The 25,898-nt window shown below is 48.6% G+C and overlaps 2 protein-coding genes across 4 annotated transcripts in view; one reads left to right on the top strand and one right to left on the bottom strand.

Annotated features, from left to right (window-relative positions):
• Window positions 1-25,898, bottom strand: part of THUMPD3 (THUMP domain 3 tRNA guanosine methyltransferase) — a 252,936-nt gene that overhangs the window by 17,394 nt on the left and 209,644 nt on the right. Inside the window, exon 1 of one of the 2 annotated variants that reach the window (XM_073574938.1) lies at window positions 16,162-16,442. The exons of the other annotated variant lie outside the window; for it this stretch is intronic. The gene's annotated coding sequence lies outside the window, so the exon portion shown is untranslated. Of the gene's footprint in view, window positions 1-16,161; window positions 16,443-25,898 lie in introns of those variants that run through there. 2 annotated transcript variants of the gene reach the window in all.
• The window catches only part of SRGAP3 (SLIT-ROBO Rho GTPase activating protein 3), a 106,041-nt gene continuing 99,983 nt past the window's right edge, over window positions 19,841-25,898 (top strand). For both annotated transcript variants that reach the window (XM_073574933.1, XM_073574932.1), the window contains exon 1: window positions 19,841-20,305. In XM_073574933.1, coding sequence (XP_073431034.1) covers window positions 20,248-20,305 — 58 coding nt within the window. In that variant the 5' untranslated portion in view covers window positions 19,841-20,247. The remainder of the gene's footprint in view (window positions 20,306-25,898) is intronic.

Raw genomic sequence — 25,898 nt, 5'->3', positions numbered from 1 at the left:
CTCCTGTTACCCTTGGGAAAATAAAAAAATGGGGGCTAAAATAATTATTTTTGTGGAAAAATTTTTTTTTTTTATTTTCACGGCTCTGCGTTATTGTCACGGCCCCGGTCCCCGTCGCGCACCCTCATACTCACCATCCAGTGCCGCAGCCTCTCTCCTCCCTCCGTCGGCAGCGCCCTCCTCAGACCGGCCTGCAGCCTGTGACATCACTACTGGCCTTGCGCATGCGCCATAGGCCGCGGCCGGCTCTCCCTGTCTCTTATGCTCCGGCGGTGCCCTGACCCGGTAGCACCGCCGGACAAATGGGGGCCGGTCCTCGGGTATTTCAGGACGCCCACCCATAATGGAGGCGACTGATCGTTATTGTGCTATCCGTACGCTAGGCCCCCGTACCCCTGCCCTGTGCACTGCGCCGGATCTTATACCTTCCTGTGCTTCTATTGCAGTCCTACTCCGGTCCTGTCTACCCGTGCCTGATTCCTGCAGTCCTACTCCGGTCCTGTCTACCTGCAGTCCTACTCCGGTCCTGTCTACCCGTGCCCGATTCCTGCAGTCCTACTCCGGTACTGTCTACCCGTGCCTGATTCCTGCAGTCCTACTCTGGTCCTGTCTACCCGTGCCTGATTCCTGCAGTCCTACTCTGGTCCTGTCTACCCGTGCCTGATTCCTGCATTCCTACTCCGGTCCTGCCTGCCAGTGTCTTAGTCTCCTGCTGTCCTACTCCAGTCTCCATCCGAGGCCTACGCCTCCCCTGTGCTCGTGGTACCAGGTCCTCTGTCTCGCTCTAGTCCATTCCGAGCCGCCCCTCTTGGTACCGGCTGCCGTGGCATTCAAACCCCTGGGCCTGCTGCTAACGGTCCCTGTATAGGGGTCGGTCCCACCAGGTTGCTCGCCCGGGGCCCCTCGGTGCCACGGTCCAGAGGGTCCACTCCTGGAAGCCCGCCTTGCCTAGCGAAACACTAACAGTACGATCAGGCCATGGATTCCGCTGATGCTTCTGCTCCCGCTCAAAAGGAGTTGCTCTTTTTGCGGGATAACCAGGGGCGCATCATGTCCGTAATGAAATCCATGGAGTCGCGCTTGTCAGCTCTTCAGGCCGCCGATCCGGGAAATGCTGCTCAACTGGCCAGTCTCCAACAGGAGTTGGGCCAGCAGCGTGACGTCCAGTCCCATATCTTGACTTATATGGCCTCTGTAGATAATCGCTTGGTGGCTCTCCAGTCCGCCTGCCGCGGCATCTGCCGCTCCCCCCGATCCCGCTTCTTTTCCCTCTCCTCGCCAAACCACCCCGGTTCAATGGCGACCCCAAACATTGCAGAGGGTTCTTAAACCAATGTAGCCTTCACTTCGAGCTTCTACCTCACCAGTATCCCTCCAATAGGGCCAAAGTGGCCTTCATCATGTCCCATCTGGAGGGGGAGGCCCTGTCTTGGCTAAACCCTCTCTAGGAGAGGGATGATCCCGTGGTTTCAAACATTCCGGTCTTTTTGGATACTTTTCATAGGGTGTTTGATGAGCCAGGACGGGTAGCCTCTCTTACTGAGTCTCTTTTCAACCTCCACCAGGTCGCCCTCAGTGTTGGACAGTATGCCATCCGCTTCCGCACACTGTCTTCAGAATTGGGTTGGAATAATGCGGCACTGGTAGGAGCATTTTGGCGTGGGTTATCGGGCAGAATAAAGGATGAGTTGGCGGGTCGGGATACTCCCACCACTCTCGAGGACCTCATCTCCCTGGCCACTCGCATAGACCTCCGGTTTCAGGAGCGCGCGCGGGAGTCAGCTAGGGACAGGAGACCAACCAGACCAATCCCATCCACCAATCGGTCCTTTAGTCCACGACCAGCTGGGTCCGCCCACACTCCTCCTCCCGAGCCCATGCAGGTTGACCGTGGCAGGTTGGCTGAGTCACATCAGAGAGAGAGACGGGCGCAAGGTCTATGTCTCTATTGTGGAGGAGCATTGCATTTCATCCGTTCTTGTCCTGAGAGACCGGGAAACTCTTCCACCTAGGCCAGGTAAGAGAGGCCTCCCTAGGTGTTAATGATTCCTCTCAACCCCTCACGATGTCTGTTCTTTTGCTTTCAGGGGAGAGACGTGGGTCTGAGCTGGCCTACGTGGATTCGGGCTCGGCAGGTAACTTCATCTGGCGTGAAGAGGTGGACAAGTACCGATTTCCCGTGGTTACCCTAAAGAATCCTCGATTAATTGCTTCAGTTGATGGAAAACTGCTACAGGAACCCATCACCATGTTCACTGAGGAGGTTGATTTGCAAGTCGGCGCTCTCCACCGTGAAAGAGTGGCTTTCTACGCGCTGCCTGATTTGTCTCATGCAATTCTGCTTGGTCTTCCGTGGCTATGGACCCATCAGCCAGTCCTCGACTGGTCGTCCGGGGAGGTATTGTGCTGGCGACACTCGTGTCAAGGCCGGTGTCTGAACCCTATTCACCCTGCTGCTCCCACACGCCCACCTTTGGAGCTCTCGGGGCTTCCCTCGGCCTATTGGTCCTACGCAGACGTCTTTGACAAGGAGGCGGAGATCCTTCCTCCGCTCCGGTCTTTCGACTGTCCAATCGAGTTAATCCCCGGTTCCACCCCTCCAAGGGGTAGGATTTACCCACTGTCTCCCGCAGAAACCTCAGCAATGTCCGAGTATGTCCAGGAGAACCTCGCCAAAGGATTTATATGGAAGTCCTCCTCCCCCGCAGGAGCCGGTTTCTTCTTCGTCAAAAAGAAGGACGGTTCGCTGTGCCCGTGCATTCACTATAGGGGCTTGAACAACATCACTATCAAGAACAGGTACTCCCTTCCACTCATCCTCGAGTTGTTTGATCGTCTCAGAGGGGTGCGGATTTTCTCCAAGTTGGATCTCAGAGGAGCCTACAATCTTATCCGCATCCGTGCAGGCGATGAATGGAAGACCGCTTTTAACACCCGTGACGGTCACTATGAGTGCCTGGTTATGCCCTTTGGTCTGTGCAATGCTCCCGCTGTGTTTCAGGAGTTCGTCAATGAGATCTTCCGGGATCTTTTGTACTCCTGTGTGGTTGTGTACTTGGATGACATCCTTGTCTTCTCCCCAGACCTTCCGTCTCATAGGAGGACTGTCCGCCTGGTTCTTCACCGTCTTCGGGAGGATCGTTTGTACGTCAAAATGGAGAAATGCCGGTCCGAGCAAACCTCGCTACCATTTCTAGGCTACATCATCTCCGACGCCGGACTGCAGATGGATCCCGAGAAACTGTCCGCCATTCTCAAATGGCCCCGTCGGCATAAGAGCTAACGCTTTCTCGGATTCGCCAATTATTACAGGCAATTTATTCCGCACTTTTCGTCACTTACCAAGCCGATCTCTGCCCTTACCCGTAAGGGGACGAGGTCCAATTCCTGGACCCCAGAGGCTGAAGAGGCCTTCCAGTCACTAAAACGGGCATTTTCCACGGCTCTTGTATGGTCCCATCCTGAGAACAGCAAACCCTTCGTGCTGGAAGTGGACGCATCCTCGACAGGTGCCGGGGCTGTACTATCTCAGAAAACCGCCTCTGGTCGCCTACGCCCTTGTGGATTCTTCTCCAAAGCCTTGTCCCCATCCGAGTGCAACTACTTGATTGGCGACCGTGAACTCTTGGCCATCAAATTGGCATTGGAGGAGTGACGTCACCTTCTGGAGGGAGCTGTCCACCCGTTTGTTATTTACTCGGACCACAAGAACCTGGCCTACCTTTTGTCCACCCAGAGACTTAATCCTCGGCAGGCCAGGTGGTCCCTGTTTTTCGCTCGCTTTGATTTTGAGCTCCATTTTCGCCCTGGGGACAGAAACACCAAAGCCGATGCCCTGTCCAGAGTCTTCCAACCGTCCGAGGTTGGGGAGGAACCATCTCACATCATCGAACCCACGAAGATTATCACCGTGGCACTGCTGAATTTGCTGTCTCCACCCCCAGGCAAGACCTCGTGCCTGAGAGTGCCAAAAGAAGAGTTCTGCTTTGGGGGCATTCCTCCAAATTGGCAGGCCATGCCGGAATTCAGAAGACTCTTGCCCTCATATCTCGGCACTATTGGTTGCCAACTCTCCGCCAAGATGTGGCAGACTTCGTTGCCTTCTGTCCCTCATGCGCGAGGAATAAGATACCACGTTGGCCTCCATCTGCCCTGCTGCTCCCTTTGCCAGTTCCTACGTTACCTTGGGAAAACATTGCCATGGACTTTATCACCGATTTGCCCCGCTCAGCCGGTTATACGGTGATTCTAGTGGTGGTGGACTGATTTTCCAAAATGGCACATTTTATCCCTCTTAGCGGCCTCCCCTCTGCGCCCAGATTAGCTAAGATCTTCATCCATCAAATTTTTAGGCTTCACGGTCTACCTCAACGTATTGTATCTGACCGAGGAGTCCAGTTTACTTCCAAGTTTTGGAGAGCACTTTGCAGACTCCTGGATATATCCCTGGATTTCTCATCCGCAGACCAACGGGCAAGTAGAGCGAACTAACCAGACGTTGACTGGATATCTTCGTCATTTCTCCAACGCCCACCAGAACGACTGGGTTGACCTGCTTCCCTGGGCGGAGTTCGCCTACAACAATCATACCGGCGAATCCTCGACCAAGTCGCCGTTCTTCGTGGTGTTTGGCAGACATCCCGGTATCCCTCTCCCTGTAGCTCCGGAATCCGAGGTACCTGCAGCCAACTCCTTGTCCCAAGAATTTTCTGAGATCTGGTCCGAGACCAACACTGCACTCAAGAAGGCCAGTGAGTTAATGAAGAATCACGCAGACAAGAGGAGGTTAGATCCTCCGCCGTTTCACATCGGGGATAAAGTCTGGCTCTCATCCAAGTGTATCCGGTTAAAATTACCCTCTTACAAGCTGGGCCCCCGGTACATCGGCCCCTTTGAGATCCTGGAACGTGTCAATGAAGTCGCCTACAAGTTGAGGTTGTCTGCTTCGCTTTGAATCCCGAACACCTTCCACGTCTCTCTCCTGAAACCCATGGTACTAAATCAGTTCCATCCCTCTCCCTGTCCTGCTCCTCGGCCGATGGGCTCCGACAACACCTTCGAGGTAAGAGATATTCTTGCCATAAAAAGAGTCATTGGGAGGACCTTTTTTCTTATTGACTGGAAGGGTTTTGGTCCTGGGGAGAGGTCCTGGGAACCCCGGGAGAATATCAACGCTCCCCGCATTCTCAGGAGATTTTTTTGAAATCGCAGCAGGGGGCGGCTTAAGGGGGAGGGTACTGTCACGGTCCCCGTCGCGCACCCTCATACTCCCCATCCAGCGCCGCAGCCTCTCTTCTCCCTCCATCAGTGTCCTCCTCAGACTGGCCCGCGGCCTGTGACGTCACTACTGGCCTTGCGCATGCGCCATAGGCCGCAGCCGGCTCTCCCTGTCTCTTCTTATGCTCTGGCGGTCCCCTGACCCGGTAGCACCGCCGGACCAATGGGGGCCGGTCCTCGGGTATTTCAGGCCGCCCTCCCATAATGGAGGCGCCTGATCGTTGTTGTGCTATCCGCACGCTAGGCCCCCGTGCCCCTGCCATGTGCACTGCGCCGATTCTCATGCTGTTAGGAGTCAGATTTCTGCGTTTTCTCAGCAGGGATCCAGATCCTCACATTCTGCACTCTCCTCCTATTTTTCCACTGCAGAGGAGATTGCAGAGGAGATTGCCTTGCAGAAAATCTCTCCTGAGGCTAAGTCCTGTCCTCTTACTGGGCATGCTCATGGGACGATCTCCCATTGGAGATCAGGAGTCATGTGCTCAGGTCCCGCTCCAGTTCTCATTGGTCCATCTCAGAGATCTGGAAGCGTGCAGAAGGTCCCGTCTACTATAAAAGGCGCACATGGCTGTTCCGCCATGCGCTAGTATAGACTATACTTGCTATGTGTGAATGGTGACGGATGTATGACTCTGGTGACTGACTCATTTGAAACCCCTTCCCTCTGATATTACGCATGGTGATAGGGAATTAGTTTAGTAGTCAGCACCAGTCAGTGGCAAGCCTTAAGCCACTGTGCTCACCGCATCGCTACGCTAACGTCCGACATCGCGCTTGCTATCTGGCTTTGTCGTTGAGCGGCAGTGTCCTGTGCCACGCTGCAATTGCAGCCCTTCTTGGCGTTCGCAGCAGCTCCTCTGTCTCGGGTCCTGCTCCTGTGACCAGATACCGTGTGTGCATTAACCTGAAGCCTGTATCACTAACAGGTTGAGTGTTTCGTATGTTTTTGTTGCGGCACCTCTGTGTGTGAACAGAGCCTTCTCTGCACACTCCGGGTGAAGTTGAACCCGTGCGCATTATACTGCCATATTGCTCCTCTGTCATCACTCAGCAGCGGTTGTTACACCGACTGCACGGTGGACCCCGAGCGGCGAATGCACTTTATTATTTATTTTTATTTAGTGCGTTCTGCCGTTCCTAACACATTCCTTCCAGTGCTTCTATTGCAGTTCTACTCCGGTCCTGTCTACCCGTGCCTGATTCCTGCAGTCCTACTCCGGTCCTGTCTACCCGTGCCTGATTCCTGCAGTCCTACTCCGGTCCTGTCTACCCGTGCCTGATTCCTGCAGTCCTACTCCGGTCCTGCCTGCCAGTGTCTTAGTCTCCTGCTGTCCTATTCCAGTCTCCATCCGAGGCCTACGCCTCCCCTGTGCTCCTGGTACCAGGTCCTCTGTCTCGCTCCAGTCCATTCCGTGCCGCCCCTCTTGGTACCGGCTGCCGTGGCATTCGAACCCCTGGGCCTGCTCTTAACGGTCCCTGTATAGGGGTCGGTCCCACCAGGTTGCTCGCACGGGGCCCCTCAGTGCCACGATCTAGAGGGTCCACTCATGGAAGCCCGCCTTGCCTAGCGAAACACTAGCATTTATAAACTTCTGTGAAGCACATGGGGGTTCAAAGTGCTCACCACACATCTAGATTAGTTCCTTGGGTGGTCTAGTTTCCAAAATGGGGTCACTTGTGGGTGGTTTCCACTGTTTAGGTACATCAGGGGCTCTGCAAACATAACATGACGCCCACAGACCATTCCATCAAGTCGGCATTTCAAAACGTCACTACTTCCCTTCTGAGCCCCGTGTCCCCGAACAGTGGTCCCCCCCACATATGGGGTACCAGCGTACTCAGGACAAACTGGACAACAACTTTTGGGGTCCAATTTATCCTGTTACCCTTGTGAAAATAAAAAATAGTGGGCTAAAAATCCTTTTTTGAGGAAAAAAAAATAATTTTTTATTTTCACTGCTCTGCGTTATAAACTTCTGTGAAGCACTTGGGGGTTCAAAGTGCTCACCTCACATCTAGGTTAGTTCCTTGGGTGGTCTAGTTTCCAAAATGGGGTCATTTGTGGGGGAGCTCCAAAGTTTACGCACACAGGGGCTCTCCAAACACGACATGGTGTCCGCTAACTAATTTTCCATTCAAAAAGTCAAATGACGCTCCTTCCCTTCTGAGCCCTGCCGTGCGCCCAAACAGTGGTTTATGACCACATATAAGGTGTCGGTGTACTCAGGAGAAATTGCCCAACAAATTTTAGAATCCATTTTATCCTGTTACCCATGTGAAAATGAAAAAACTGATGCTAAAAGAAAATTTTTGTTGGAAAAATTAAAATGTCAATTTTTTCCTTCCACGTTGCTTTAGCTCCTGTGAAGCACCTGAAGGGTTAATAATCTTCTTGAATGTAGTTTTGAGTAGCTTGAGGGGTGCAGTTTTTAGAATGGTGTCACTTTTGGGTATTTTCTGCCATATAGACCCCTCAAAGTGACTTCAAATGTGAGGTGGTCCCTAAAAAAAATGGTTTTGTAAATTTTGTTATAAAATGAGAAATCGCTGGTCAACTTTTAACCCTTATAACTTCCCAACAAAGAAAAAATGTTGTTTCCAAAATTGTGCTGATATAAAGTAGACATGTGGGAAATGTTATTTATTAACTATTTTGTGTCACATAACTCTCTGGTTTAACAGAATAAAAATTCAAAATTTGAAAATTGCAAAATTTTCTCCAAATTTCCATTTTTTTCACAAATAAACGCAAAAATTATCGACCTAAATTTACCACTAACATGAAGCACAATATGTCACGAAAAAACAGTCTCGGAATCGCTAGGATGCGTTGAAGCGTTCCTGAGTTATTACCTCATAAAGGGACACTGGTCAGAATTGCAAAAAATGGCCAGGTCATTAAGGTCAAAATAGGCTGGGTCATGAAGGGGTTAAAGCAGGCGTAACACACCTAAAACTTAAAACAAAAAAAAAATTTGGAAATACAATAATGAATCAGGCCCTCTCCCTCCATTTTCAAGATCTCTTCTTGCTGCCAGTGAATGGAAACATTTTTCTTACATTAATACTTATCACAGCTGAGAGTTTGCTACATTGTATCCAGTGCAGACAATACTCTGAGCTGGGCCCCGCTGTCCTTGTTGAGGTGCATGTGTGCTGTGTACAGTCCTGTATTGTGCTGCTTTCCATGCCACATTCCTACACCCACAGCGGTTGGTTGGTCCGGTGATAACATGCGGGCAACATTCATCTCAAGAGGTTGTAAAACTGAGCAGATGTGGAGCAGATGTGTCTTGTAATGAGAGGAAGGATCCGCTCAGGTACAGTCCACACCAGAACTGGGGCCCGCTTCACTCAATCCCGCTCCCCTTGACCCCGCTTCACTCAATCCCGCTCCCCTGGACCCCGCTTCTCTCAATCCCGCTCCCCTTGACCCTGCTTCTCCTATCCCTGCTCTCCTTGACCCCAATCATCTTATCCCCACTTCCCTTGACCCCGCTTCCCTCATTCCCGCTCCCCTGGACCCTTCTACTCTTATCCTCGCTTCCCTTGACCCCGCTTCTCTCATCCCTGACCCCGCACTGATCCCCATCCTTGGAGAACTCTCAATTATCCTGTGATGAGGATACTGACAGTTTCCTTCCATCTCCATTTTTCTTCCTGAAGCGCGGAGGTCGCCGTGTCACCCTTGGCCTGTAACCGTAGGGTAGGGGTCTCTTGCAGATTTTGCATAGGGGCCCAGGATCTTCACATTGCATCAGAGATCAGATTTGAGGCTGACTCATTTTGAGGTGCGTTTAGCTGTAAACAGATCGTTGTCTTGATTCTTTTTAATTATTGGCCTTTACGTTAGATCCACATTTTCCTTTTTTTTTTCTCCTCCGTCGATAAATCGTAGACAGCCACACGTTGCTCGTAAAAGATCACAAATTCGTCTGCAGCGAATTCTGTCTGTTAACTGTTTCCATCCCTCATGGTTAATCATCTGCTCTTTGCAGAGTTTGCCTTCACACTGGAGTTTCTGTTTTTCTCTGCCGTTATAGACTACAGTCATGGCCAAAAGTATTGACACCCCTGCAATTCTGTCAGATAATTCTCAGTTTCTTCCTGAAAATGATTGCAAACACAAATTCTTTGGTATTATTATCTTCATTTAATTTGTCTTTAATGAAAAAACACAAAAGAGAATGAAGCAAAAAGCAAAACATTGATCATTTCACACAAAACTCCAAAAATGGGCCGGACAAAAGTATTGGCACCCTCAGCCTAATACTTGGTTGCACAACCTTTAGCCAAAATAACTGCAACCAACCGCTTCCGGTAACCATCAATGAGTTTCTTACAATGCTCTGCTGGAATTTTAGACCATTCTTCTTTGGCAAACTACTCCAGGTCCCTGATATTTGAAGGGTGCCTTCTCCAAACTGCCATTTTTAGATCTCTCCACAGGTGTTCTATGGGATTCAGGTCTGGAGTAACTGCTGGCCACCTTAGAAGTCTCCAGTGCTTTCTCTCAAACCATTTTCTAGTGCTTTTTGAAGTGTGTTTTGTGTTATTGTCCTGCTGGAAGACCCATGACCTCTGAGGGAGACCCAGCTTTCTCACACTGGGCCCTAAATTATGCTGCAAAATTTGTTGGTAGTCTTCTGACTTCATAATGCCATGCACACGGTCAAGCAGTCCAGTGTCAGAGGCAGCAAAGCAACCACAAAACATCAGGGAACCTCCGCCATGTTTGACTGTAGGGACCGTGTACTTTTCTTTGAATGCCTCTTTTTTCTCCTGTAAACTCTATGTTGATGCTTTTGCCCTAAAAGCTCTACTTTTGTCTCATCTGACCAGAGAACATTCTTCCAAAATGTTTTAGGCTTTTTCAGGTAAGTTTTGGCAAACTCCAGCCTGGCTTTTTTATGTCTCGGGGTAAGAAGTGGAGTCTTCCTGGGTCTCCTACCATACAGTCCCTTTTCATTCAGATGCCGACGGATAGTACGGATTAAGACGGCTGTACCCTCGGACTGCAGGGCAGCTTGAACTTGTTTGGATGTTGGTGGAGGTTCTTTATCCAACATCCGCACAATCTTGCGTTGAAATCTCTTGTCAATTTTTCTTTTCCCTCCACATCTAGGGAGGTTAGCCACAGTGCCATGGGCTTTAAATTTCTTGATGACACTGCGCACGGTAGACACAGGAACATTCAGATCTTTGGAGATGGACTTGTAGCCTTGAGATTGCTCATGCTTCCTTACAATTTGGTTTCTCAAGTCCTCAGACAGTTCTTTGGTCTTCTTTCTTTTCTCCATGCTCAATGTGGTACACACAAGGACACAGGACAGAGGTGGAGTCAACTTTAATCCATGTCAACTGGCTGCAAGTGTGATTTAGTTATTGCCAACACCTGTTAGGTGCCACAGGTAAGTTACAGGTGCTGTTAATTACACAAATTAGAGAAGCATCACATGATTTTTCGAACAGTGCCAATACTTTTGTCCACCCTCTTTTTTATGTTTGGTGTGGAATTATATCCAATTTGGCTTTAGGACAATTCTTTTTGTGTTTTTTTCATTTAAGACAAATTAAATGAAGATAATAATACCAAAGATTTTGTGTTTGCAATCATTTTCAGGAAGAAACTGAGTATTATCTGACAGAATTGCAGGGGTGTCAATACTTTTGGCCACAACTGTATGTCCCATATTGAACCCAAACAACGCCAGACAGACCCTACTGTCTGTATTGGGGTCCATTTGTCTGTTTGTCATTTTAGCGGGAAGATGCTTAGGGGATGCGCAGGGGCAGGTCTGCACATTCAGGACACTCCAGCCTCTTCAGCAGCAGCTCCTGCTCGGCTCCTCCCCCTGTGAGTGACCTGATTGGCTGAGCACTTCTCCAGCAGTCCCATGGGCTGTCATCTCTCTCCCCACCTCCTTCAGCATTTCTCTGTTTCTACAGCTCACTTTTAAAGGGTCCTTGTGGCTCTTAAAGGGACCACTTCCTACTGCTTGGGATCCCAGTGGGCGGATCTCTAGCGATTATTAAGTGCTATCCTATAGATAGGGGATAACTTTCAGTAATACATGTAATACCTGCAGTGGCCACAAGGTGGATCCAACCATTATGTGATGGTTATTGCATGGTGTCATGTGGCCATTACATTGGCAGGAGGCACATATACCGGATGAGTGTGACTGCGGCCTCTGCGCCCCAATAGATCCACCCCAGATACAGTCGTTGTCCGGCCGTCTTTACTATGTAATGCAGGATTGTATCAGCTATGGTCACGTCAGCTGAGATTTGTTACAATGTATCAGTGTAGGTAAGTCTAGGACAGGAGTTTTGTTCCTCAGTTTTTAGATTTGGGAACAATTAATGTTACCACATCCCACACAGCAAGCAGAGATCTTGAAAATGGTAATGGATTGAAACACGTAGCATATTAGAAAGTTGCAGAGCTTTCCATTATACACGGATTATGCTCTACTTCCCTGAACGACCCCTTTAAGAATTCTAAACAGTGGAGGGGGGCTTTGTTTAATTAGTAAGGGGCCGTGTACGCAGCCCCCCTGCAAAACTCCATCACACTCCCTGATACTACAGAGCATCTCAGCTGCTGGGAGGAAAAGGGGCTCTAACACTTGAATGATTCCCTATGCAGCAAAGGCTTATCCCCCCGCCCCACCCTATGGGACTGCGATTCATCTGAATGCCCAGTTATAATGGGGGTGAGCGGGGGGGAGATAGAAGCCGCTCTGAATTACTGCTGCTGCCGGACAATAGGGACACTATGTGCTCAATACTGCACAATCACAACTTCCCAGGCCCCTGCCATGGCCCGGAGGCATATCAATGAGGGGCGAGTGTGAGGAGGGGGCAGCGGGTAAAGGACAGGGTGGGGGGCAAGCTCAGTGCACTGGATATGAAGCAGGTGCCAGCCATATCCCAAGCTTCCACGTCCTTCAGTCTTCAGAAGAAATAGAATATTATTTGTATCTGTTCCAGGAAAAGCTCGGTGACAACCACCTCTACTGCCGGGACAGATCACACCGGGGTTGTCAGTGATGGTAGATTAGGTCATGGGCTCTTCCGCAGTTACCATCCCCCCTACCACCCTGACCAGACCCTTAAATTCTGACATCAGACCAGACTTCTAACTAATGCAGACCCCTAAATTAAAAGGGATGTAGCAAGTATATAGGATATCCCCTAAGAATAGGGGGTAGGGAATAAATTCTTGATTGTTTGAGGAGGAGACAATTGCCCTGACCCCAAGAATGCGACTTGGCAATCCATGGCAATACCTTAGACAATGAATAGAGTGCTGGACCTCCCCTCCATTCCTACTGGACACTGTAGAGCCCCATTTTCACAATCAGTGGGTGTTTCAACAATTGGACCCCCCAGATTAAGCTATACACTATCAATCATATCTGTAGTAAATATCCTTGGTGCAACGGCTTTGAGACCTCAGACCAGACCCCTAAATTAATTCAGACCCCAGGCCAGCCCCTATATAATAAGACCCCCAGATCAGACTTGTAAGAGAAAAAATCTGAATTTATTTTGATTTCCCTTTAACTCCACTTTCTCCGATGTCATTTCCCTCAATCACTGTCAGAGGGACAAAACCTCGTCATTGCTCAAAGCTGAAGGAAAGGGAAAGTCTCTGTGAAAAGGAGAGAAGGGACAGAGGCCACCAGACAAAGGGGGAGCTGGCTTCAGACCCCATATCGGGGGGCACTGACCCTCAAACAGATTACGTAATGGTCTCACAGCCGGGGTCTGAGAGAGAGCGAGAATTTTTATGTGCCAGAAAGGCTGTGGGGGTTAAATTAAATGAAGAGAAATTGTTCCGGGCATGAGCAATTTGAAAAAACGGAATCCAGTGACGGATTCCATTTTTTGACGGACAGCAACGGATCCTGCGCTCATAGATATACGTTATAGCCAACGACGGACGGTGCTGGATCCGTCGCTGTCTGACTTTTCGACGTACACAAAAAAGTTACTTTGTCCGTTGTCTCCGGCCAACAGGCAAAGAATTTATGACGGATCTGTCAGATGACGGATGAAACAGATGGCCATCTGTCACAATCCGTCGCTAATACAAGTCTATGAGAAAAAAACAGATCCAGCAGGCAAATTTGCTGGATCCGTTTTTTTCACAGAATGACGGATTGTGACTGAAACAAGAAGACTGAAGTGTGAGAGAGGCCTTATTGTCACCATTGCCAGGATCTCTGCTTGCTGTCAGTGGGAGCATTCATATCTACAGGCGGAGGCTGGAAACTTGCACAGATATAACCCATCCTATGCTGATATTTTGTTGCAGTGTATCAGTGCAGGAAAAATGTATCTGTCTGCAGTCCATGATTGTCCAGACTGGGTACAATTGTGAGTAACTCAGCCCTCACTCTATGCAGATGTTTTCAGCCTCTGGAAAATGTTCCCCACTTGTTGTGGACACGTAGGCCCCGGATCATCATTGCTGTTTCTCCAGTTTTCTGCACTGCGGGTGGGAAGGAGACACCATGAATGCAGCTAATACTGCAGCTCCTTGATTTACAGATGGGTGGAGGACCCCCAATAATTATATGGTGATAGACTGTGACTTTATATGATAGGAATACCCCATTACATAAATTGTATAGATCCCGCCTTAGTAGTTCACAGCGCAGAGATCTGGTCCTGGTCCCTGCGTCGTCTCCTCGCTCCTGAGCCGTGACATTAGCATTCATCCCCAGTCCCTTGTCTGTTGCTTCAATGACTTATTATTGCGGGCCTGGCTGAGCCGCGCCGGGGAAGAGGCCGTCCCCGGCTCTAGGACAGAATGAGCACTTTGTGTTGGGGTTCCCAGCATTTCTTTCTCACTGAACGATGCATCAAAATGAGGAAACAAACTCAATCATGACTCAATTCACTGACAGCAAGCTTCCCGGGAAGTCTGACAATGAGAAACAGCACATGATGGGGGCTGTAGTGCTGTGGGATTCTTCCAGACAGTATTACACAGCTCAGCAGACAGTATCACTCACCTAAGGCGTAGATACGCTTAGATGCACAGGTTTAGTAGGACATATGATAAGCTGAGGTACACAGACCGTATCGCAGATAATGGCTTAGATACACTGGCTCATCAGGCCTACAGGTGCAGAGTGTTAGTCTACATCACACTCCTATCATTGTGGACACTCACAATCCCGTCACCCCTCCAGGGAGCCACTGGCACTTATTACCCCGTATTATTCTACTTCTCCGTGTTCTCGGGATGCAGCCAATATCACTGCTTCACTCACTCCAATCCGGCTCCAGGCCTGTCCTAAATTCTGAAACCCCAGGAAACATCTGCAGCCTTTGGATGAGTCTCGGCTCATTCACTGACTCTGCTGTAAATTCCACTTTATGCTCAACGTATTCCAGTGAAATCCTGTGTTCGCTGAGCGTCCAAAATAAACAGCTTGGGTCACACAGCTGACGTGCACCATCCACTGAAATAGCGAAACAGCACGGCGTAACACATGGTACCAATAAACATGCGCTGTGTAATGTTCACCACCAATGATGATGCATAGATAAAGAAGCTCCAGACCTGCAAGTCTTCTTTTCTTCAAACCGCCATATAGATATGTAACCTAATGCTGTCTGTCTGCAGTCACCGCTAGAGGGAGCTCCCTGTATACAGAGATACATAAGATCCTGTCTGCAGTCACCACTAGAGGGAGCTCCCTGTATACAGAGATACAAGATAACATCCTGTCTGCAGCCACCATTAGGGGGAGCTCCCTGTATACAGAGATACATTCTAACATTCTATCTGCAGCCACCACTAGGGGGAGCTCCATATATAGAGATACATGATAAGATCCTGTCTGCAGTCATCACTAGGGGGAGCTCCCTGTATACAGATACATAAGATCCTGTCTGCAGTCACCACTAGGGGCAGCTCCCTGTATACAGAGATACATGATAATATACTGTCTGCAGCTACCACTAGGGGGAGCTCCCTGTATACAGAGATACATGATAACATTCTATCTGCAGCCATCACTAGGGGGAGCTCCCTGTATACAGAGATACATGATAAGATCCTGTTTGCAGCCACGACTAGGGGGAGCTCCCTGTATACAGAGATACATGATAAGATCCTGTTTGCAGCCACCACTAGGGGGAGCTCCCTGTATACAGAGATACATGATAAGATCCTGTCTGCAGTCACCACTAGGGGGAGCTCCCTGTATACAGAGATACATGATAATCTATCTGCAGCCACCACTAGGGGGAGCTCCCTGTATACAGAGATACATGATAACATTCTATCTGCAGCCACCACTAGGGGAAGCTCTATGTATATGGACTCAAGCAAGTCACATAGACTTCAATAATAAATCCATATGCAATTAGCTCCCCCTACTGGAGATTACAGGCAGAAAAAATGCTAGGTAAATGTCTGTATGAAGGGAGCAGGGGATTTGGAGCTGTGTGTCAGAAACTGTGTGGGTCGCCCTCCCAGGGCTGTGGGGTACTCGGTACCGGGCCGGTGTCAGGGGGAAATGTGTCACAGCAGCGGTGACCCGGTCCGTGGCCCTGGGCCCCCAAATCAATGGCGGTTGCGGTTTGTAGTGCAATAGTTTGTGACGCCACCCGTGGTATTTGGCAAGTGAGATGTTAGGCCGACGCTGCATGCAGATCCTCTGGGGCTGGTGGTGTGTTGCAGCATAGATGGTGTAGCTCCCCACAGGTGAAGCTGTAGCCCCAGGGCAGTGTAGATGTAATGGGTGAGGAGAGGCACAGGCGGTGTAGGAGCTGGTACCCAGATGTAGTGGTACTGAGGGTGTAGGCGTGATAATGAATGGAGGACACCAGGGCCTGTAGTTCCAACGCTTTACTCACAGTCAGTAGGGCACACAGGTGCCTGCCTCCGTGCTGTGTCCTCCAGGTCAGGGACTCAATCAACCCCCAGGCAAGATGGAAGGCTCCTCTCCAACACTCCGCCAACATGTACCTTTCTGAACGTCTCCTCTATTGCGCCTTTAAGTGTGAAGATCTCCTAGCACTAAGTTACGCTGGAGTTCCTCCTTACAGATGTTCCTGTGTTCTCTACTCGTATGGCAGACAGTTGTAGCCTGCTTCGGGGACTCCCTTCTCCTGAGTCCCGGCTCTCTATACAGATGCTGTTGTGCCCCAAGTCTTAGATGGGAGTAGTGCATTTACAGCCAACTACTCCACCGGTGTCTGCTGAAGAACCATAAGTTTCCATACAACCTCGGGGACCGGGCCCCAGCCTTGCGCTGAGAACCTATAGGCAGGGTTCCTCTTCCAACCCACTTCTCCTCTCTGTTCTCTACTCCTTCGTTACGTACTTGACTCTCTTTCTTATGGATGCTTAGGTTACAGTTCTACGCCTTTCTCCTTTCTCTCCCGCGCCAGCTGGCTCAGGTCACTGAGGCAGCTGCAGCACTCCTTCCTCCATCCCTTCTTCCAGGGATCCCCACTCCTCTCCGAGTGGCTTCCTTCTCCTACTTTCCTAGGGGACTGATCTTGCAGACTGCCCCCGCAGACTGACTTGTAAATCTAAACCTTCCCAGTCTTTTATGTATTCTAACTCCACCCACCTCCCAGCACGTCTAGTGTTCCAAGCAGGGAACCACCAAAGGTGCTCTGCTTCTAAGTACAGAGCCGCTTGTGGCTGTACAGAACTACCCTGTTGTGTGGGGTGCGAGTGTTGGAGCATGGAAAGGAGTTCCCACCTTACCTGGATGGTGGGGCGCTACACCTTAGGAGAAGGTGCAGTACCTCTGTTACGACTGAGCCTCAGGGGCGCCACATGTGCATCATAGATTATCTAATATATCAGCACATAATTATTGGTCTACATTTATATTAATTGTGATAGGTTTCTAGGTCTCAGTTTGCTGTCAGTGAATGTAAATGTTGTTTCCACCCAGAGGCAGAGAAACCTTCTGGTCTGGGAAGTTTATTCAATAAAAATACGCAGTCACAGAAATATCAGGCGACACAAGGCTGGAGATGCTGCCAAATTGGGCCTGAATCATACTATTCCCAGTGCAGCGGGATTCACAGTTGCTGTGTTGTGGGTTGTGCCAGTAACAACATTGCTGCAAATGACTTAGGAGCAGATTACAGACAGGCCTGAAGTATATGAGGATAAGAAAGCAGTGACTGCAGGTGGTCCAGATGGAGGATGCAGTCACTAATAGCAGCTAAGAGCAGTGAGTCTGCAGTGTCTGCCAGGAGCTGCTGCATAGACTTAAGGCGCTTTTACTTGATCAAAGGCCTAAAATGCAGGAAATCTCAGATAAGGAAGCAGCAGATGATGAACAATGTGTGAACACAGGCTACATGTAAGTGCAGTGACCAGGGAGTTGCATGCATTCCCTGGATAAGCCTTGACTATAGATGAGTCACTGGAGAGGAGAATGCAGTGACTGGACATAAAGGAGGGAACTGTGACTACAGCTAAGGATGCAAGAACTGAATGCAGTGTTGGAGATATGGATGCAGTAAATGCATGTAGTGCGGGGGAAGGAAATTGCAGTGAATGAGTGAGGGAAGCATTGATGGCAGAAATGGATGCAATAATTAGGGATGATGCAATAAGAAATGCTGGAGAGGATGTTCTGTCCTCACTAAATGAAGCAGAATTCAAGTAGCTATACGGGCAGCTAAACCGCTATACCGGGGTCCAATAAGGAGACTGTAGTTGAATCTGTGCTTTATTAAACGTGATGGTATATTGACGCGTGGTGAAACTACAAGCAAAACATATATATACACTCAGGCAATACAGGTTTCAGCAGAAATACATATTATACATAGTACATTATAAATCAACATCTGCACTAATAGCTAACCAGGGGAAGGACTAATTAACCAGGTTAATATGAGACAGGAATTAGATACAGGAAGCATACATACCAGCGATGCTATCACAAGGGGAGAAGAGAAATGAGATGCTTCCTGAATGCAGGCAGAAGGAAAATGGAGAAATGGAGGGAAATGGAGGCTGAACTAACCATAATCCTTTGCAAAGGCTACCAGGATGCAATGCAACCTTACCAGAATGCACTGCAAAAGCTTAGCATAATGCACTGCAATGGAGGGAAAGTACAAGCAAAGTGAACGTAAAACACAATAACACTGTGGTTATTACTCTGGTCACCAGAGGGAGCCAAAAACACTGAAAACATTAACAAGCAGATAATCGAAGATTATAAATCCGATGTTGGATACAGAACAGAGGAGGATGCCTTGTTTGCATGCATTATAGTTGAGGATGCAGTGAGTGAGGAGGCTGGAGTAACTGGATAAGGATGCAGAAACTGCATGCAGTAAAAAGAGGTATGGGAGAGCAGGATGCAGATAAGCATGCAGTGACTGCAGGTTTACATGCAATCCATGGAGATGAGTGAGGGAACTATTGACCACGAAAAGGATGCAGCAGTAACTGGAGATGAGAAAGCAGTTGAGCATGCAGTGACTGGACAGAGGGGAGAATTGGCTTCAGATAATGATGCAGTACTACATGCAGTGATGGAGATAATGATGCAGTAACTGGAAGCAGTCATAGAAATAATTATGCAGTAACTGGAAGCAGGGATTCGGATGATGATGCAGCAATGGAAATGATGAAGCAATAACTGCTGGCATTGATGGAAATGATGATGCAGTGATGAAAATGATACAAATAATGCAGTAACAGGATTAAGTGATGGAGATAATGATGCAGAAATCACATGCAGTGATGGACGTAATGATGCAATATTTGCATGCAGTGATTAAGAAGATGCAGCGATGGAGATAATGATGCAGTAATTTGCATGTAGTAACTGCAGGCAGTAATTGCATGCAGTGATGGAGATAATTATGCAGCGATGGATATGTTGCAGTGATGGAGCTAATGATGCAGTAATTGCATGCAGTGATTAAGATGATTCAGCGATGGAGATAATGATGCAGTAAATTGCATGTAGTGATGGATATAATGGTGCAGTAATTGCATGCAGTGATGAAGATAATGATGCAGTAGTTGCATGCAGTGATGGAAATAATTATGCAGTGATGGCAATGATGCAGTGATGGAGCTAATGATGCAGTAATTGCATGCAGTGATGGAGATGATGATACAGTAATTGTATGCAATGATAGAGATGATACAGTGGAGAAATTTGCACGTAGTTATGGAGTTGATACAGTAATTGCATGCAGTGGAGATGATGCAGTAATTGCATGCAGTGATGGAGAGGATGATGCAGTAATTTGCATGCAGTGATGGAGATGATACAGTAATTGCACGCAGTGATGGAGATAATGATGCAGTAATTTCATGCAGTGTTGGAGATAATGATGCAGTAATTGCAAGCAGTGATGGAGATGATGCAGTAATTGCATGCAGTGATGGAGATAATGATGCAGTGATGGAGATAATGATGCAGTGATGGAGATAATGATGCAGTGATGGAGATAATGATGCAGTAATTGCATGCAGTGATGGAGATGATGATGCAGTAATTGCATGCAGTGATGGAGATAATGATGCAGTGATGGAGATAATGATGCAGTGATGGAGATGATGATGCAGTAACTGCATGCAGTGATGATGATGCAGTGGTTAGACAGAGCCAGGCAGTGTCTGGGAGGTGAGTGCAGCGCTGGGCAGGCTGCTGGGAGTGTGCACGGGGTGAGGGTGTCCAGCAGCAGCACATCTCTGGTAAGAGGAGCTGGGAGGAGCTGGTGACGTGCAGCCTCAATTCAACCCTGCAGCAGCAAGAAAAGAAAGAAGGAGAAAACGAAAACAATCCGTGCAGAGCCCCCGTGCAGAGCGATGCCGAGCCCCATGTGTGCCGGGCGGCTCTGCAGGTGATCTCCCAGCAGGGTGGAGGGGGATCTCCCGGGGATCCAGTGCACTGATTCTCAGGGAGCCAATACAGGGCGCCGGGCACCCAGCCGGGCAGCATCATGTCCAGGTTCAAGAAGGACAAGGAGATCATCGCTGACTATGAGAACCAGGTGAAAGGTGAGTGCCAGCTCGCTGCCCTACCCGCTGCTAGAGGGCAAGTGTCTGTGCAGAGCTGCATCACCATGCAGCAAGTGCCACCCTCCCTGCGCGATCAGGCTGGGTCCATTGCCAGCTCCCAGTCAGAGGGCTTCCTGCAAATTTGGGCATCCCTGTGCCATTGCACTTGTGCTGGCTGAGTCTGGGCTGCAATGCAGCAAACTAGGAGGTCAGTGTCCTGAAAAAGCTGCAAAATCCAGTGTGCACCCCGAGGGCAGGCGCAGCAGTAGTAGCCTGTATTGTCCTTTCCCAGTAATCACATGGTCATTGTCCAGCAGCATCAGGCCCTGTACAGACCATGTAATGTATGGTGCCTGCTCATCCCTCCACCTCTGCTATTATTCCATCGGCTTGGCTCAGCTCCAGACCACAAACTTTCCCTGCTCCCCCTCCAGCCCCACAGTAGCCCCCTCCTCCACCCCAGCCTATAACCTCCTGCCCACCTTTATGCGCTCACATGCTGCCTGCCTATATAGCGTTTGTGCCTTATGCACCTTCCCTTGCTCAGACATTGGGTCATGTTACAGAGCTAGGCAGTGCCATCCCCAGTCTGCTGGATGCATTGTGTCCCGGGTCCTGTGTATCTATTATATATATGTTCTGTATATACATCAGCAGAGAACATGTCACAGTGTAACACTATCTCCAGACTTGTGTGCAGCCTTACTGCACTGGAAGTAATATAATATTTGATGCCACACCCATGCACTGCGTCTTATTCCAATCTCCAGCTACAGTCAATGTGGAGGGAACATCATCTGATGATGGCTGCAGGCAAAGACTTTATTAATTTCTAAATAGTTCTGCGACTTGTTCCCATGCTTGCAGGGCTGTGTCATGTGATCTGCAGGGAGGATACAGTGTGTCACATGAAGGTGTCATAGTGTCAGTCCACACTGCTACAGGCCTGGAGGTTTCACAATGATGGGGCCTTGGTGGCATCGGGTAAACATGTCGTATATGCTCTGATTGGACGCTGACGTGTCGTTTCATTGGATCACTGGCGAATTATTGCTCTGATGCTGCAGATGAAATGTCTGGAATCGTGACAGCACTTGATTCTCTCTAGACCTAAACACAGACAGGCTAGGGTTAACTACCCACTCCTGTCAGTGAGGCGAAATGTAAAAATATGATCAATCTTTATTAAATCAGGATAGAGCTATCAATAATAATTCAGAAAAAAAGCTGAGCATTGTACAGGACCACAAAGGTGGCGTAGGAATCACAAAGGGGAATGAAACATTAGGTGAAAGTAGAGAAGTAATTAAGTAACTATTTGTGCTAAATAAGCAGTGAATAAATAAATAGATCTATCGGTGTTCTATAATCTCAGGTGCAGAAGGACCCGGCCCCCAGAGGAGAATCTAACCACTTAATGATACAAATAAGTAACTGCTCATAGAAGATAAAGACGATGCAGCAAATATCTCCCATGTAGTGTCACTTACTGTGCGGTGCAAACTGCAAGACCCCGACGCGTGTTTTGCACCAGCTGAGTGGTAACTCTTACAGTGCCACAGCTGCGTTGCAACAGCTGTGCTCCAATGGAAATCTGCTCACCGTGTGACCATGACTGTCATACTCCATGGAGGTCAATGGAAATTGGGTGTGACCAGTCCCATTGCCGTCTGCCGGGGAAAAGAGTAGGGAGGATGGGAATCTGAAGACTTGAAAGGAGTGGAAATTGCTTCATTGATTCTAAATTGAGCAAAATCTTTGCATTTAAAGCTGCTAACTAGTAAGTCTTAAGAAGTGTAACATAACAATTAGGATAAAAGCAACAGACGCTCTGGTCAGGTCCACAGAGATTTTCCCCTGCCTGTAGTGATGGCCCGATGTGCCTCGATAAGAGCGATGAATGGATCTGTGATGTATTTGTCACTCAGACAGCCAGAGAAGCGAGTGACAACCTCTGCAGAATCCGTATAGCAGCTATACTGGTTGTCAACACCGTTTCTACAGTCGCATATGACTTAGGCCAGTATCTGCAGTGCACACATTGCGGATTTGCTGCGGATACGCAAGTGATTTACGGTACAATGTTATTCTATGGGGAAAAAAAACCCGCTGTGCACATGCTGTGAAAAATCCGCATGGAAACGCAGCGTTTTTTTCCGCAGCATGTCAATTCTTTGTGCAGATTCCGCAGCATTTTTACACCCATTCCATTATAGGAATCGGCAGGTGTAAAAACGCAGGCCAAATCCGCGATAAAAACCGCGCACATTTTGACCTGCGGATTCTGCCAAGAGATGCAGATTCCGCGTAGAAAATTCCACACAGCAATCCACAACGTGTGCACATACCCTAAATGTTGTCAGGAGCGGATGATTCTGGGAAGGATATGTGTGGGGTTTCGGGGTGTTCTTTTTTTCCCTGGTTGTCAACCCTTTCATTAGTTCTTCCTGAATAACATCTAAATGATACAGCGCAGAGGTCACATGCGTGGGCAGAATTTGGCAGATGAAACTACAATGGCTCTAGGAAAGAGAAACGACTCGCGAAGAAGCAAAGACGAAATACAATGTCAGAGGGAGGGAATCAGAGGAGGAACCCAGGCCTTCTGTGAATCTTCATTGCTCCTCCAGACCCCCAATCAGTACAGATAAGTCCTGTGTTGGGGCCTGTATCATGTAAAAGGACGTTTTTTCCAGGAAAGGTCATTTTGTTTGGATTTTTAGATTGTGCTATGAACATAAGTAGTTTGATCTAATATCCTCTGAAGCCAGGCTGGTGTCTGACAACAAACCGCAGTTAGGTGATCAAATTTACCTGTAGTTGTCACTCAGATTTGTAGAGGACTGAGCCCCTAGAGGCGGGCTGGCAGACCCTGGACCACCTGGGTTTATGTGGACTTGAATTATTAAATTCTGAATTAAATGAATTTTCCTGCATAGCTACAAGTTATTAGTGGGCATCTAGTGACAATGTTTTGTAAGAAGTTTGCGGCCCTCAAAATGTATGTTGGTGCACTATATTCCAATGTCCTGCAAGAGCAGCGCTCCCCCGACCTGCCATATAGTGTTATAACGGGCTCACACACACAGATCTCCGCCCAATCGGACTGGTCTCACAAGTGGTGGCATTGGCCCGAGTTGGGGGCCACTTAGTCGGTACCGACTGCAGCCATTGAACGACTGCCGATCTTCTGGCACCTGTTCAGACCAGAGCTCAGTGCACAGAAAGATCATGAATAAGATCGTTCTGCCTGCAGGGAACATCATGAAATCGGCAGCACATGTCCAGATTACTCAGGACAATGTGCTGCCAAGAACAGTGACTTTGAGGCTGTGTGGCCATGTTGCGTTTTTGTGTTTCCGCAGCGTTTGAGCTGGATCAGATGCTGCAGAAACGCTTAAAAGAAGCATCCCATTCATTTTAATTTATTTTGGCCTTTTTGTGCCAATTGATGCGTTTTTTTCCGCATAGGAAACGCTTAGCGGCTAAAAACGCAGCATGTTCATTTCCGCATTACTCCGCGTTTTTAGCTGTTTCCTATGAGTCCAGAAGACGCGTGGAAAAAACGCATCAAAAACGCGCGTTTTTTGTGCAAAAAAGGGGCGAAAAAAGCGTGCGTTTTCTGGGAAGGAGAAGCGTTTTGTATCAGGTTTAAAACGCTAAAGTGGGCACATAGCCTAATGCAGACATGAACAATCCAAGCGACCAACGAACGAGCGTTTTCCCACGTGCCGATAATCAGAGAATCTCGTCTCGACGCCTATAAGACTACATCCCCACAATGAGCCTGTGGTGAGTTTTTGATGTTGCAGATTTTCTGAAACAATTAAATAAGTTACTTGCATTTTTTCGAACCTATGAAGCGTAAAATCATCACCAAAAATTCATCATGGGAACGTAGTCTTAGGCCATGCTTCATGTAGTGTCGCCTTTTTTGTGTGCAGAAAATCCCAGCATTTAATCGTGTTTACACTGAGGTTTTAATTTGAGAGTTTCTGCCAGGAAAACTCAACAAAAAACCCTCCGAGTGAACAGTTCAAGCAAAGTAAATGTGATTTCGCTAATTTTTGGTGCATTTTTACAGTTTGGGTTTCTATGTGGAGTTTGAAACACATAAAAAATGCAATTGTGTTATTAAATGGAGAATCCCAGAATTTCTGGTGATTGACAGCGCTTGCCTGGAGTGTGCCCTGTCTGTAGAGAAAGCTCAGGCAAGCCAGGGCTGTCAGTCATCAGTGACGGGGACTTGCAAAACGAATAGTTGGAATGGTGCGCTGAGCTCCTTGGCCGCACCCAGATTGCACTGAACACCTAATTAGCATAAGTGACTAACCTTCAGATTCTGCAGAAGAGGCAGTGATTGGAGCATTAGTGGAGCTATTCTTATGGAGGCAATAGCCCCTACATGTTGGTGCGCTTAGTGTATATGCTCAGTATTTGATGACGGACACCTTTTAATCATTTACACTCGTTTTTGGTCTGATATGACACAAACTACGCAGATATTTGTATGTCTAAATGGTTCCATTAATGGGGACGCTATATCTCCTCACACATACCCCCTCAGACATGTCATCACTGATAGCGGCTTGTGGTGGGAGTAGAGGGAGCGGTGCATGACCGTGTCATGCATTATAATCAGGGAGTGTTCACACCATGCATTGTCTGGCATATGCAGTATTCCAGAACTGGGCTCATAGAATGACATCTCAGCCCCTCCAAACATCACCTGAAAGGGGCTTCAGATACCAGCAACCCCTTTAAGGCTGTGTGCACACGCTGCGGATTTTGCTGCGGTTCCGCAGCGGTTTTGGCCGCTGCGGTGTACAGTACCATGATTCCCTATGGGAATCAAAAACCGCAATGCGCATGGTGCGGAATTTTCCGCGCGGATTATCTGCGGTTTTCAATCTGCAGAAAGAATTAACATGTCAATTCTTTCTGCGGATTCCTCTGCGGTTTGCCATCTCCTCCATTGAGGAGATGAAAAACCGCAGAGCAATCCGCAGGTAAAACCGCAGGTATTTTGACCTGCGGATTTTACAAAATCCGCGCGGATGAATCCGCACCTAATCCGCAGCGTGTGCACACAGCCTAACTTGTCATCAGTCTCGGTGACAATTCCAGTCTTAGCCCAGAAGTTTTATAAGACAGAGCAGTCATCATCACTCCAGGATGGGAGAAGCCACAAAATGTTGAGCCGTGTTCAGACCAGAGGTTCTGACGCCTTTCAGCCACCTGAATATGGAGGTTCGGTGCGTCGCTCCCCAAACACTGGAGATCCCCTCATTCTCTGGATTCTGGAGGCTCAGACATTAGAGATGGCCCCATCCCTGGTCCAGGGGCATGCAGCTATTTTGTGGCTTAATCCATACTAATGAGGCGCAGGCCAGACACATTAGTGCAGCTTGTGGACAATCTGCAGGACTCTCGGATGCGCTCGTTGGCGGCTGATTCATTTGTATGTATCTCCAGAGCTAGAGCCCGAGGGACGAATAATTCCGCTTTTAGCTGATGGTCTCTGCCCGGGAGGAAGGGGCTGTGGATACAGGTTTAGCTTTCATATGGCAGCAGAAGGCAGGGCCTTGGTGTC

The sequence above is a fragment of the Dendrobates tinctorius genome, unplaced genomic scaffold, assembly GCF_039654945.1.
Source record: "Dendrobates tinctorius isolate UK_male_01 unplaced genomic scaffold, ASM3965494v1 ptg000041l, whole genome shotgun sequence".
NCBI lineage: Eukaryota > Metazoa > Chordata > Amphibia > Anura > Dendrobatidae > Dendrobates > Dendrobates tinctorius.
This window is presented reverse-complemented; position numbering and strand designations above follow the sequence as displayed.